The sequence below is a fragment of the Cheilinus undulatus genome, linkage group 14 (assembly GCF_018320785.1).
Source record: "Cheilinus undulatus linkage group 14, ASM1832078v1, whole genome shotgun sequence".
Lineage (NCBI taxonomy): Eukaryota > Metazoa > Chordata > Actinopteri > Labriformes > Labridae > Cheilinus > Cheilinus undulatus.
This window is the reverse complement of record NC_054878.1, coordinates 27380170-27395930: the sequence shown is the minus strand read 5'-3', so window position 1 is coordinate 27395930 and position 15761 is coordinate 27380170. Positions and strand designations below refer to the sequence as shown.

The window sequence follows — 15761 nt, the reverse complement described above, 5'->3', positions numbered from 1 at the left end:
GGGCTGTGTGCAAACAAAGAAAGCAAACAGAACTGACAAGAAAAGTAGGAAGGTGTCAGTTATGTAGCACTATTCGAAATGAAACTGAAGTGTATATCTGATGTACAATTGTTGTTTAACAAACGCAGACGTCACTCCCCCCACCCCCGACCCCCCAGTCTTCATTTGTTGTTGTTGTTGTTGTTGTTGTTGTTTTTGACAACTTAATATATACTGTACCGTGGACTTGTTAATGAGCTATTATCATACTGGGAAATTTTGATATCAATACATACTACAATAATAATACATAATACACACTATTGAGTCTTGCTGAAAGCAGATAATGTGCTAAAAGATTGCCAAATATAGCAAACACTTGCCCAAACATTGTTTTTTTGTTTGTTTTTTTCTCCAAGGTTTAACAAAAGTACATGATAAAATTTTCCCAGTCAGCAGCAATGCTAGCTTCTGTCCCAAGTTAGCATTGCTAGCAACCGGTTTTTCAATAAAGGGGAGATGCTGACATGCCTCTCCTTCATTTTTCTTTCAAACTAGTTCACCTTTACTGAGAACTACTGCACCAAAGAAATGTTTGCCTTCTGTAAACACAAAAAACAACAACACAGAGCTGAAACCACAGTGTGGCAGCTAAATCCTGGTCAAAAAGAGCTGGCTAATGTTATTACAAAAAGTTAGTCGTTGCCATTGCTAAACTGGAAACTTTAGTTAAATTGTCCAATTTACATTTCACATAGTATCCTTAAACCCAAACTTATTATTCAATCAGTTTTGATCAGTTAATGAGGCAAGTCATAGCCTAATAAAGAACTAGCTAAATGTGATTAAGATTAGGTGAAAGACTTAGCTAAAGTGCTAAGCTACAGCTAACCTCTTTAGAAAAACGTAGAAGCTGTCTGAGCATTTAACAACCAATTAATGACTGTTAACTTTAATTTACTTTAAATCAGATAATAAAAAGGGTTCTCTTATTCACATTACCACTTTTGATATAAGTATTAGTAGCAATAAGAAAAACTGATTGGCAGAGAGAAAATGAATTAAATTCAAGCTTCATACTTAAAAATGATTTTACAGAGCTTTTGCTCTTTTGCACAAATATAAGAAGGAAAAGACAAGAAAAGTCATTTTAGCACTACTGTGATCCCCCCCGGAACTCCATGAAGACAGTTCACACTCAGTGCTTTAAAAACATCTTGTTGCCTCTGCATAAAAGACGGGTGTTCAAATCCAGCCTGCAGACCATTTTTGATTGGGCAGCTGCAAATCCTAGAAATAAAATGAAATATGGCCCAAGCTTCTGCTTGACTGCAATGTACTTCCTAGTTTCAGCACAAGGCAGTGCTACTATGCTCATTCTGTAAACAAACATTTTCACAAGAACAATTTGTTTTTTGTGACTTAATTTGAGAAAACATTGTAAATGGTGAACATATTGGCAACCAAAATAATAATATCTTGATTTATAACTCCCTGATGGATTGAGCAACAAAAATCAGTACCAATAACAATTCAGGGGCAGAGCAAGTAGTAGCCAGGGCCAAAAAGGGCCTACTAAGAAATTTAAATTCAGAAATGTATTTCTGTACTATTTTATTCACATTGAGAGCCATTCTTAAAATTTTTGAATATTTGTTTTAACTTTAACTTCTTTTATAGTAGCCTCCTGCCTGTGTAATGTCATTTAAAACTGCACTATCTGTGCAAATTCCTACTCAAAAGCTGAAATCAAGCACATTTCTAGATTCTAGCTTATCTTGGAGGCAGCTACCACAACCACCTCTCCTTGTCATCTACTCACCTTGCGTAGGCAAACCCTCATCTTCAAATATGTCAAAGCTGTCCTGCTTGCTCTGTGTGTGCACCTCCTCCTCCTCCTCAGAGGAGGAAGCTGGCGATGACCACAGTTCATAAGGCCTCTGAAGCAGAGTCAGGTTGTACTGCAGCGAATGGCTCAGGTCATAGCTGTAGCTGTAGGGTACAACAGCAGTTTAATTTTAAAATACAGCCTGTGCTCTCCCATAATGCATTTCAAATTTGGATACAACTGTAGCAAAAGAATTTAAAAAAATCACCACATGCTATAAAACTGAAAATTCAAGTGTTTTTTATCAAACCAAAGCTGTGACCAAAAAAGTCCTCGCTTTTCACAGACATGTCCAGTCGTTGTTACGACTGCAACAAAAGCATGTCTCCACCTTTTATAGATTCAGTGTATGGATATGTTTCTCAAAAGTATAGAACATTTCAGATTTGTAGGGAAGATTCAGATTTTCTAAGGTGTAGTCTTTTAAGCTGTGAGAATTATCACACGTGGCCAACTTTGTGTTGGGTTTATGACATCTTAAACAAAGGAATCTTTATTTATGACCTCATGACATCATCAGCATATAAGAGATTTTTGTCATCAAATTTAAGAATAACCTCCATGTTAAAGTTAGAAACCTTAAGCTTTATGCAAGATGTAGCTGACCTTGCAAAACACATAAATAAATAATATGCATATTTATAATAAGAAAAGTAAAATTCTATCATAAAATCATTTTTGTGTGTGTTTTTGAAAGACTATACTTATCTTACCTGAAGTAGAAGTTGCTGGACAGGTCCACATTCTGAAAGATGCGAACATATCTAAAAAAGCAGAAAGAGAAAAATGGAGAATGTCTGACAATGATTGATGTTATAAACACACAGGGCTGCTGTCAGAATTGGCTGGGCCCCTGAAAAAAAATAGTGAATGGGCCCTCCCCAGTCGTAACTTATTGATGATATCAATGCATGTGTGTTGGATCAGTAGCATTGGCATTAGCGTCCTGGCTAACTGTTACATTATTCTGGAGCTGAAAAGTGTGTCAAGCTATTATTGGATTCTGATGTTCAATTTGCTTATTCATGCCACATTAAAACCCTTTTTCATCACAGTTTAAGCCCATCTTTGCCACTGTTTAACCCATTTCCAGCTTTTGCACATTTTCCTCTATAACCCACTGTTGCTACTTTTAAACCATTTTGACACTTTTAACTGCTTTTCACTACTTTTCCCCACCCATTTTTGTCCTGTTTCTGAGTTTTTTTGTCACTATCCCATTTTTGTCTCTTGTAATCAATTTTTTGCCTATTTTTGCCACTTTTAGCCAATTTTTGCGACTTCTCAAACAGCTTTTCACCATTTTTTCGTGGCAATTTTAGCCCCTCTTTACCTTTCTTAGTCAATTTTTGCTGCTTTTATCCAATTTTTGCCACTCTGTATCCACATTTTTTTCAGCCAATTTTTGCTACTTATAACCCATTTTTGCCAATTCCCAGCCTTTTTTGTCTCTTTCACAATCAATGAATTAATTTTACCTTAAAATTTGTACTTTATAAACTTTAAGAGAAAATATCCTCTTATACTTCATTCTCTGGCACCCTCATATTTGTGCACATCATGCTTAGCTTAAGTCTGACATTAGTTTCCAATAGTTTATTTCAATGTGCCCATCCACATTAAAGGCTCTATTGTACTACAGCATAAATGATTATACAAAATTCATTTTTGTTGCTTTTATAAGAGTGATTATTATTTATGTTAACCATAAAATATGGTTAACACAGATAAACTTCACAATGGACTGTGACTTTCCTGACCTCCATGGGCCTCCCTATTGGCTAGGCCCCAGAAAGCGCTCCCCTTTATCCCCTTTCAGGGCGACCCAGTAAACACATACATACAAGGCAAAATCTAACTGCTTTTTGAATTATTTTCCAGTGTATGCTTTTGTAGAAATCTATACTTTATCAAAATTATTTTACACCTGTATGTTGTAAAAAGATTGCTCCTTCTTCAAGCTCTTCTCTACGAGACTTCAACAAAATGAGGACATTTCTTCAAACTATACTGGAATGCCCACCAGTTAGAAAGTCTCTTTATGCAAATTACAGATCTTCCATCTGAATCACTAGGTGTGAAAATCATTTGTCCTCCTAAATTCACGCTTTTGAATGACAATCCCAGGCAGCCAAACTCAAAGACCACTGTGGTTATCAGTATGCACTACTGCCAAAGAGATGTTGGCAGTTAGGTGGCTGCACACTCTCCACACTTCAGTGGATGAACTCATTAAAAGAGATTTTAAAAATGGAGCTCTCTGTTGCTCGGATGAACCGGGAAGGCTGGGTTATGACTGAAAACAGATCAGAAGTACTCACCACTGACAGATCTATGATGTGATTTTCTTGTTGCTATCTTACTGCCAGGATTAACACTCTTTGTACGAAATCATTTTTTTCAGGATTTTTCTATTGACACTTTAGCTGGAGTGACAGGAACACACCATGCCTATACACCAGTCTTCTCTGAAGGTTATGAAATAGCACAGTCTGTGCCTATAAACATGAGCCGTTACGTGCTTATAACTGAAAACAAATTGATTGTTGAATTAAGTTTAGTTGAGAAAGTTTAGCATTATACATTGAAGGAGCCCCCCCCCCGCTTGAATAAAGCCCCAAACATAGCACAACAACCAGACTATCATCTTCTCTGCTCTGCTCTGAACTCTGCTTGACTCAGCCCTCTTTGCATAGGAGACACTTGGTGTTCTTTACAATAAAAAAGGTGAGGATGTATTCCTGAACAAAAAACTGATCAGACTCTTTCTATCTATTTATCAAATTTCCCTGAGTTTTATGAGTAATGGCCTTAGCAAAGAAAAATCAAGATTTTTAAGGCTTTGTTGACCACACAGTAGCACATAGTGAGAGAATAATTTGACAACACAACCCAAAGCAACTGTTGTACACAACAAAAACTTGACTGTTGATATCTCAGGGTTTAACATTTAAGAGTTGGTTTCCCAAATTCCCAAGGTGTCATTCTAACTCAATTCTGAGTGAAATAGCCTTTAGTGTTAGAGTAGTTTGACCGGTGTGATCCACCAGTGTTAGTTCAATTCTGTAAAGAATCAATTGATCTCACCTCATCAACTACCACCTCAAATCTGGGGGGGGATGTGTGGGAAGAGTTCCCCATCATGCCCTTGGGCAGAGGGTTGAGATCCGTTTTATGTGTATAAGTGTGTTTGGAATTTGCCTGTTGTACAGTGATTCCTACTGGGGTTCTTTGGTTATGGATTTGTTGTCGTTGTTTTTGCACCATGAGTGAAGTTTACAACTGAGTTAGAGTTCCCACCTGTTGTTTAGGCTTTTTTTTAAGAACCAGGTGCATATTCTTCATCAGTATGCTTTGCCTTGCTATGAGGCTGACTCTCTGCTTTGTTCTTGCCAGAGGAGACCCACCTTCCCACAGATTTTTAAGAGTTACTGAAGCTGTGTCATAATGTACAATATATAAGACTTTCAAAAGTGTTGTTTAACTTTATGTAGTAAGGACTGACATAGCTACTCTTAAACTTTTTAATTGAACTCTATAGGAGTTTAGCAAATAAAGAAAGATTTGTGTTACTGTAACCACTTGGTGCTTACTACTCAAATTAAACTTAGAATTAAATACTTTTTGTACAATTATTTTTATTGAAGTAAATTTTAAACAGAGTAATTGTACTTGAGTACACAAGTTAAATAAGTATATTCCAGGCTGTATGGTGCATTGCAGTGGTTACCATTGTTGATTTGAAAACCCATTAAACAGGGCCTTTCTGTGAGGACTTTGCATACTCTCCCTGTGCATCCATGGGTACTCAAGCTTTCTCCCACAGACCAAAACCATGCTAATTTTGCTGACTGGTGACTTGCACCTGCCTGGAAGTATGAATGTGAGCATAACTGGTTGTGAATCTTCATTTGGTACCATTTTGGCTTTTTATATAAATAAAATAACATCAGAAATGGAAAAAAAACTAGTTCTTAAACTGGAGCTGGTTTTCAGGATTCATATAAAAGAGACTGAGTTGAATCTTACCAGTACCCTACAAGATTTAGCATATTACTGTGTCTTAAAAAACATGTTTATGGGGAAGCGCAGATGGTCGAGTGGCTTAAGGCGCTATCCATGTACGCAGGCGGCCCAGGTTCGAATCCGGCCTGTGGCCCTTTACCGCATGTCTCTCCCCACTCTCTTCCCTGTTTCCGAGTCTATCCACTGTCCTTCCTCTATCAAATAAAGGCATAAAAGGGCCCAAAAATAAATCTAAAAAAAAAAGACATGTTTATGACAAAATATGGTCAAAGTATGGATCAGTTATTTATCTTTTGACAGTAGAAACATAAATAATAGCGTATCCTGCCACACCAACCAGAATGCTTGGTAGAAACACAGCTGAGATTACCCATAGGTGTAACAGTAAATATTTCCAAAGCCCTACTACCCTGAATAAGCAAAGCGGTGTAGATAGCAGATAGATGGAAACACTCTCAAAGCTTTGGGCAAGACTTCATTTCCAGTATATCTTTGTCCATAAAAACTATGTTCTCACCCTCTTCACTGCTTTGTTCAGACTGTTTCCTCAGACTTCCTGAAAAAAACAAAATAATACCTTGCTTCATCAGGGTGTGTAACCCTCACTGAGTCATTGGGGATGTAGATCATGCTTGTGTCCTCGATTTTGTAGATAGAGTGGCCCCCGATGTCGGCCACCTTTCTTCGCTTGGTGATCAGCACAATGTAGTACCCCTCCAAGAAACGAACAAACCCTGGCGGGCAAAAATAAATAGACAAATTAATAAAAATTAAACCTTTCAGAGTAAACTAATAAAACCCAGGACATTACTTCCCCCAATTACCTCTCACATAACCTGAGTTGTTCACATACACTGATAAAGCCTCTGAGGATTTTAATTAGTAGGTCAATCTTTATGTTTTTTTGTAAATCAGCTCCATGATGTAACTCAAACAGCTAAACAGCTCATTGTGGAGGTGGAACATGAGATGAGTTAAAGTGTGTCACACACTATATTACCTATAAATTCCCATCCATTTATGCTTACATATTCACAATCTGACCCAGAAAACACAGTGGCACATATTCAATTATTGGAGCGCTTGATGAGACACACTCACATCTGTGACATCCAGTACAGAACAGACTATTGGATGATATCTGCATGTTTTTATTGTTCTAAAAATTACAGGTAACATTCGCCTGATCAAGGACAGCAGCTTATGCAAGAGTGTGTGCTGAATAAATAGACAATAAATAAATAAATAAACAAAAAAACAAGCATTTAATATGATTGTTCTTTAACCATTCTGTTGACAGAAAGTCCTTTTACATTTTAACCATTCAGAATCGGTTGCCCTGCTCACAGTGTGTTGTTAGCAGAATCATGTTAATAAAGACTCTTATTTAAAGTTTCAACATTGAACTAAAAGATTCAAAATAAAGTGACATACATCATGTAAATCCAAACAAGGCCATTGTATAAAACGTGCCTAAATGTTCGTCTTAGTTAAAGCAGCATGAATAAAAGTGTGTGAATCACTGCAGCATGCAAATAAAACTATTTCACTGTACTATGAAAACCACAAAGCCAATTGTGTGATATTTATTTGAACTCTTCAGGGAGCTATCATAAATTTAAGACAACAAATGAAAACACATGATCCAGGATCTGTGCTCAGGCAAAGAGAAAGTACTCTCTTACAGGGTACAGACTGCCTAGCAAATTGGGGGCATTGAGTTTGAAAGACGTGGGTGTAAATCATGGTGTGAAGGTGTAACGCTGCTCTTGCATCATAAATGTAGCGCTGTTTTTACATTTCAGGCTGTTCGGATGCTTTGGAAGAGACAGAGCAACAGCTGCAACAAGTCTTGGTCTCACATTTTAGTCATTTCTACCCTTAAGAGATTTAGTCTAGTTTTAGTCGACAAAAACAAAAAAACATTTTAGGCTAGCTTTAGTCTACAAAAAATCCTTACATTTAGTCTCAACTTTTAGTCCAAGCATTTATTCTGTTGCCTGAATCTGGTACCAAATCATGGCAGTGTGCTCTCTGCACCCTGCCAAACCTGGGGTGCCTGCTTTCTACAGCTGAGAGGCAGAATAGCTACATATGCATTGTATTTTGACAGATTTACCCAGAGTGGAGAAATATCATGAATTTTTAATGTCCGACAAAAACGGGATGACATTTTAGTCTCGTTTTAGTCCTCAAAGATCTGTTTTATTGATTTATTCATTCTATTATTCATGTTTTAATAGCACCATACCCTCCTCAAATTTTACCATGGTATATAGTATTACCACCAGGTGTTCAAAAAATCACTTTACACAGACACTTGTCGGCGTGCATGTGCAAGCACAGCCGACAAGTGTGCCTCCAACGGCGTTCCATTAAATCCTTTATCAAAATACTTTAGGTCTAGGAATAACAGCATTTATAAGATGTTGTTTACAGGAGTGCTGGAATTGATTTAAAGTTCAAGTATTGTTCTCATACTTGATAAATAAAATGAGCTACATCAGGACAGAGGAGCAAACGAAGTTCCTTCCATTTTACTCTCCGTCTATGGCACACACGTGCGCTCTTCTCTTTTCTCTCCCCTCCCCTCCTCCCTGATTAAATGTGAGAAATGATAATCAACTATTATCATGCAGGATCTGGGAGTAAGTGTAGAAGTGGTGTTCTGTGTGCTTTCAAACAGATGAAGATAGGCCTTTATTGTTATTCATTTCCACATTGAGCTTCAATGGCGAACACTGTCTATCCACAGTTTCACTTCACAGAAAGCTTCTACAAATGTTACAGACTACTTCAGCATCTAAAATAACCCCCAAGTACTGACAAACTTTCAAAAGCTCCAAAAAAAGGCAGCATATATCAAAATCCAAGTTATGGAAGATAAAACCCTAACATTTCACCAGTAGAAATGAAAGGGTTTTGCTCTCCATAACTTGGATTGTGAGATGTGCTGCCTTTCTTAAAACTTTTCAAAGATTTTTGAGCTTAGGCTACATGTTAGGGGTGGGCATTACTAGTGGCCCCCCATGATATGATATTATCTCCATACTTGGAGATTTTTAACATTTTATATATTATTGCGATTTTTAACATTTTGCAATACACTGAATATTGTAATACGAGCAGTTACGATTTATTGCGATTTGTACAATTTTTCAACTGCATTTACATCCAAAAAGGAAAACTTAATCAAAAATGTTTTATCAAGTAAGAAAAGACCCATGTTTTTGTAAAAACGTGTAAAAGTAATTTCTCCATATTTTATGGTCTATGATGTTTATGAGAAGTTTCACAGTTGGTTGATTCTCCTGAAGCCAACACTGGTAATTGTTTCCTTGTAGCCATAAATATCTTCAAATGATATGCATCACTTCCACAAAGGCGTTCAAAAAAGGTTCACTTTTAATCTGCTCTGCGAGTTCATTGTGTTCTCGCAGCGAGTGACAGGTCAAAATGAAAAAACCTGCCTGCACATGAAATATAATAAAATTATACTTCCATAAAAAGGTCTGTGGTTTATTGAGTCAGAAGAAAAATTTCAAGGAACACTGGCGTTCAGGATACACTCTGCCTAGCATTTGTGCCTCACTCTTTACTCTGTATAACACACTGACTTTTGCAAATAGCAGCCTCTGAACTGGCAGTGGTCTACATTGGGGACAAAAAATGTGTCACTTATTGAAGAAGATGTCAAAGTCAGAGCCTGTTCAGGTCAGTGTGACCGACCCAGCTCCAGCCCTAGCAATAAGGGTGAATTACCCTGGCTGTGCTAATATTATGCCTTGAGTGGGCCTTGCCAATTGAAGCCAACAACTGTTAGCAACTCTTATGCCAAGATAGGACAAGGGCACAAACAAACGTAGAGGATAAAGAAAGCAGATAACAACATGGTCCCAACTGTAGCAGATGAGGGCAACAGATGTCAGTGTCACCGAGTCAGTGGGTCAATGGGTCAGTCAATCTATCATAAACATTAGAATGGACTGAAACTGAAATACTGGATAGACCAATGTTAGATTTTTCAATAAATTCTTACTTTGGTGAGCCTCCCCAAACCGCCACTATAGCTGATGATGATACATTTTCTGTACTATTTCCACCCTTGGTGAACAGCATGTTGAACTAACAAGGTAAACAAGCTCAAATCAGTGCTTTGTTGGTGTAAGCATGCTATTTCATTTTAGGTTAAATGGCATGTTAAAGGGATGTTTCAGCCAAAATCCCCCCTGGGCCTTACTGCAGCCTTACACTGGTGCTGGAATCAATATTATCTTCACGTAAAAAAGACATTTTTGGGGGGATTTGAAGCAGTATTAAGAAAAAAAGCTAATAGCCTGGTTTTCATAAGAGGGCAAAGCATGGGCCAAGACAGAAAGAATAAGATTCTGGAGCAGACAACCCTACAAAGAAACAATAAACAGTAATGCAAATAAATAAGAACAATCTCACCACCAAGTAATATTATTTCTATGTGTCTCTAATATTTTTGTGTCTCCAAAAATAAACTGAGGGATAGTTAAGCTACTTCAGGTCGAGCTGTAAGGTCAGGAGTGGGGACTCTGGAAGTCTTGTCTTCTCTTCCTGGGCTGATGGCTCACTAGTTTGGATTAGATAAGAGGTGCAACTTCTTCCCACAGTCAACATTGTTTCTTCACATATAGCTCCACTCTTTTAATCTTGTTATGTTTTGGGGTTTTGCTATCAGCATTTTTTTTGTCTTGAAACTAAAAAAAAAAAAAAATCCTGCCAAAGATCACTTCGGATATTCTTTTGATTACTTAAAATTTCAGGAATCCTACAGCGCTGTGATAAAGTATTTGCCCCCTTTCTCATTTCTGATTTTTTTGTATATTTATCACACTTGTTTCGGATCATCAAACCAATTTTAATATCTCACAAAGACAACCCAAGTAAATACAAAGGGAGAGTCTAAATGATGATTTTATTTATTAAGGGAAAAAATAAACCAAACCTATCTGCCCCCCCCCCCCAGGAGTATCAGGAGTGGTTGGCCAACCAAAATTACTCCAAAAGTGCAAAGGCGACTCATTGAGGAGGTCCCAAAAGAACCCAGAACAACATCCCAAGACCTGTAGGCCACACCAGCCTCAGATAAGGTCAGAGTTCAGGACTCAACCATAAGAAAGACACGGGGCAAAAATGGCATCATGGGAGAGTTCCAAGGCCAAAACCACTGCTGACACAAAAAGAACACAAAGGCTCTTCTCACGTTTCCCAAAAAACATCTTGATGATCCCCAAGACTTCTGGAGAAATATTCTGTGGACTGACAAGACAAAAGCTGAACTTTTTGGAAGGCGTGCAGCCCGTTGCATCTGGTGTAAAAACAATATAGCATTTGATAAAAAGAACATCATGCCAACAGTCAAAAACGGTGGTGGCAGTGTGATGGTCTGGGGCTGCTTTGCTGCTTCAGGACCTGAACAACTTGTTGTGATTTGATGGAACAAGGATTTCTGTTGTCTACCAGAAAATCCTGAAGGCCAACATCTAGCCATCAGTTCGTGCTCTCAAGCTCAAGCACTCTTGGGTTATGCACCAGGACACCGACCCAAAACATATCAGCAAGTCCACCTCTGAATGGCTCAAAAAAAACAAAAAAAAAGAACGAAAATCAAAGTCAAAGGTCAAAGTCCGGACTTAAATCCAATTGAGATGCTGAGGTGTGACCTTAAACTGGCAGTTCATGCTGGAAAACCCTCCAATATGGCTGAGTTAAAACAATTCCGTGAAGAAGAAGAGTGGGCCAAAATTCCTCCACAGTGATGAGAAACACTCATGACCAGTTATCACAAACACTTGATTTCAGTGATTGCTGCCAAAGGTGGTACAGCTAGTTATTAGGTTCAGGTGGCAATTACTTTGTGAGATATTAAAATTGGTTTGATGAACTGAAATGTTTAAGTGTGATAATTATGCAAAGAAATCAGGAATCAGAAAGGGGGCAAATACTTTTTCACGGCACTGTATGTCTTAATTATTTGATGTTTTCTAGACTGGGTTTTTAAAATTATTTATTATTTTTGCACTTTCATGAAAAAAAGACAAGAAATAGGGTTAAAATAAAATAAAGAAAACCAAATCATAACACTGTCATTCTTTTTGTTGAAATTCCTTCCACATGACTTTGTTAGTTTTTGTCCAGTTGCATGTCAACCTGAATTTTAAAACAAGCCAGAGGCAAGCAGACAGTGGTCAGCAGTCGATATGAAGAGAGTTAAGCAGATATAAAATGCTCACAACAGAAAAATTCAGAAATACTTTGGATGAATACAACACATCTGATGGGTATGTTTACGCCATGTACCTACATACCCAGGTAATTCAGAAATGTTAAATAAACAAAAAAAAAAAAAAACATCTTTGGACAATAAATGTCAGTGATAACAGGTCATTTTTTACATCACCGAGACAGGTGTTTGGACAAATTCAAAGAACGTGCATTGATAAAATGTAGGTCAGGACTCAATGGCTGGTCACACAGTACACGCATGAAAATCATGCAGTTACTCTCAGGACCTGAAGGCTGACTCAGGCATAAGATGTTTAAGAGTCTGCCTGACGTATTAAGTTACACAAATGTGTCATGTAACACTTCTATGTATGACGAGGACAGATGTGACAAGTCACCCTCAGAAATGGATGGTGAACTGTAGTCCATGTCTGAGGGGAAATAGATAAATAGATAGATGGATAGGTGTACTTTACTTTAATTGAGGGCAGAAAAAGGAACACTATGAATGCCTTCAGATGTGATCAGGTCTGTAGGCCGTGGACTTTTTTTTGTCCTCTGAGATGAATACACTACACTTATGGCTGTGCAAGAAAGCAATACAGCAAAAACAAATATATGTATAACTTTATCTGTAGCTATATTTTTACTCAGCTACACATATCTATCCACAACACAGTTTTGTTAAATGATCTATATCATGAACTTAAAAACAGGCAAATTCCAAGTTTTGGTGCCCAGGGTTTGTATTTCTATCGTATTAACAGGTTTGACTGTTCAAATTGATACTGAAGTTCAAATTTTGCTCTAGTGAAAACATTTGAATCTAAAAAATTCAGAATTAAATCAAACAGCCTCCAAAAAAATGTATTCTCATCATTCTTTTTTTCTCATTTCTATTTCTGATACTGAAAAAGAGAGGATTCATGCAGCTTTTGGGTCTGATCAAAAGACTCAAAAATAAATTCAAAGTTTCACATGTAACATCTAAAGTTCTTGTCATACATAGCTAAAAATTATGTATTACCAATGGATTCAGCTTTCTTATCTCTTGTATTAGCAAAAAAAACCAAAACAAACAAACAAAAAAACCCCAACAGATCCAAAAACCACACACTAAAGTGTGGACTTTTTGCCTCATTGTTTCCAATGTTATTGATGTGACAGCAGGGAAGAGCACATACTTACCAACAATGCCAAAAGCTGACACAGCTCTGGACAGGCCCGAGGAACCCTTTTGTCCAATCTTGGTACGGTTTCCCAGGTCCAGACGGCCGAGCAACTCTCTAACCTCTTGCTGGTTGTACACATGCTAAAGACAAAATTCAAATGCACATAAACAGGTCATGAACATTATCAAAATACTTAGCAGTTAAGGTTAAATTATTTGTGGGCATACCTTTCATCTAGTTCTTTTAATTATCAAGAAAACAGGAATAACCAGGAGTGATATTTTCTTCCAGCTGCTGGTTATGGGGGATTGATTTTTGACTCACAACTCAATGCAATAATAAAAACTTGAGCTGTCAAAAACAATTGCAAGCTTCAAATGAAATTAACCCCTTAAGTTCTGCATTCATTCACAATTAATGTCCCTTTTTGTCACATTTTGAAATTCCAATTTTTGCTTTAAAATTATTTTTGTGCTATTTTAGATTCTGTCTTAAATTAAGGGTACCTGACTTCCTGTTTGGAAACAGTCCTGCTTTGATTCCGAAAGAAAATTAGGAACTTTGGGTAGGCAAAAGAGTTTCAGTGTATTTCTAATCAGTACTAAATACAGTACTAAATATTTTGAGTAAGTGTGCAAAGTGCATCAAACTGAGAAGTACAGTCAAATGCAGTGTACTACTAGCACACTCATATCTGTCCATGAGTTGAATGTGAAACAATGGACACTTCACACCCTCAATGAACTTTATACTGGTGATAGAGTGGACATGGTACTGTTTGTGTGCTAGCAAGCTAGCTAATGTTACCCTTAGCTGGCTAGCTAACATGTGACTAGCGATGGAAGCACATTTTGATCAAGCAAAAGGTATTTAAGTTAAAATAAGTTAGTTTTCTTTGAGGGAATGATAAAATAAAAGTTAAATGGATTTAATAGTGGGTGAAATAGCAGTAAAATTTTGATGATAATCACCTAACATCTGTTTGCAATTTGGTGTTATGAAAGAAGTAGAAGAAGAAAATAGAAGCGGTTAAACTATTGTTTCTTCCTGCAAGTGAAAAAGGGCAGTGTGTGACTTCAAGGCAGCCCATAAGGTGGCATGAGGGGGAAGGAAAGGGGGTTTCTAAGCAGGTATAAATAATCTTAACATCAATGCTTAATAATAGTTTGAAACAGTTTTCTACTTCAAAATAAAGTAATTGTTAGCCAGGCTGCTAGCACCAATGCTACTGATCCAACACACATGCATTGAAAAAATAAATAAATCACAACTGAGGAAGGCCCATTCACTAGGATTTTCAGGGGCCCAGCCAATTCTGTGGGCAGGCATGTGGGATTTGAGACAACACCACCCCACCATGATTAAGTGCTGCGTTCTGCATTTAAGTATGGCAATACTTACATGTTGTTTTTATTCATGTATTGCTGCCATATTAATAGAGACGGTTCACCAGATACATACATATAGATAGACAAAAAATATGGGATTTTTCGGAATAAACAGCATAGCCTTTACATTAGGTTGACTTTACTGAATTGATTTATGATCAAAATTCATGTATCACTGATGACATTCATAATATGCGACGGCAGATTGGCTGGTGCCAATCAACGGTAGCCTGTCAGCACAACAATAGCGCATGTGCATAGCATCATTTGTCTTGTCGCTTTGATTGGCCCGTCACAAATGGGTCAGTTTTACTCCAATTAACTTTCGCTAAGTTTTTTCAAAGTCCTGCCCTTCCCAAATGCTTTCTATGGGAGCTTTCCCAGAAGAATGTAATGTATATTCATGCCATAGATATATGAAACAGTCTCAGGTGTGTCAGGTTAGCTTTTTCCTGCTGACAGGGCTTTATGTTTATAACTTTTGAAATCCTTCAATCCTTAACCCACAGACATGAGGGACAGAACAATTACATGCCCCCAAAACCAGTCACTCTACCAGAACACACAAATCCACCAGGCCAATGTTACTCAACCCTGCTCAACCAAAGAGCCAAATTGTTGAAAATTACCTTTGCAAGAGCCACAATCAAAGTATTGAAAAGTGGCAAAAACGGGTTAAAGAGGTAACAAAAATAAGTTGAAGATGGCAAAAATGGTCAAAAATGGCAAAAAATAAATGAAAAGGGGCAAAGTAGGCATAAAATGGCAAACAGTGGGTGAGAAGTGACAACAATGGGACAAAGCAGCAAAAACTGGTGAGAAATGACCAAAAAAAAAAAAAGAGTTTCTGGGCAGCAAAACTGGTCAAAAAGTGGCAAAAATGTGGCAAAAAATGAGTGAAAAGCGACTAAAACGAGCAAAAAACACCAAAGGGAGGCAGAATGTGAAAAAAAAGTAGAATTCAATGGCAAAAGGCAGCTTAAGTGGGCAAACATGGCAAAAAAAGACAAAAAACGGGTGACAAAATTACAAATAGCAAAAAGCAGGATAGAA

At 37.4% G+C, this 15761-nt stretch overlaps 1 protein-coding gene across 2 annotated transcripts in view; it reads right to left on the bottom strand.

Moving 5' to 3' along the window:
• Nucleotides 1–15761, bottom strand: part of fig4a (FIG4 phosphoinositide 5-phosphatase a) — a 95239-nt gene that overhangs the window by 72831 nt on the left and 6647 nt on the right. For both annotated transcript variants that reach the window (XM_041805452.1, XM_041805454.1), the window contains exons 4-7: nt 13337–13460; nt 6471–6627; nt 2581–2631; nt 1802–1971 (exon numbers count right to left, since the gene is read on the bottom strand). In XM_041805452.1, coding sequence (XP_041661386.1) covers nt 1802–1971; nt 2581–2631; nt 6471–6627; nt 13337–13460 — 502 coding nt within the window. The remainder of the gene's footprint in view (nt 1–1801; nt 1972–2580; nt 2632–6470; nt 6628–13336; nt 13461–15761) is intronic.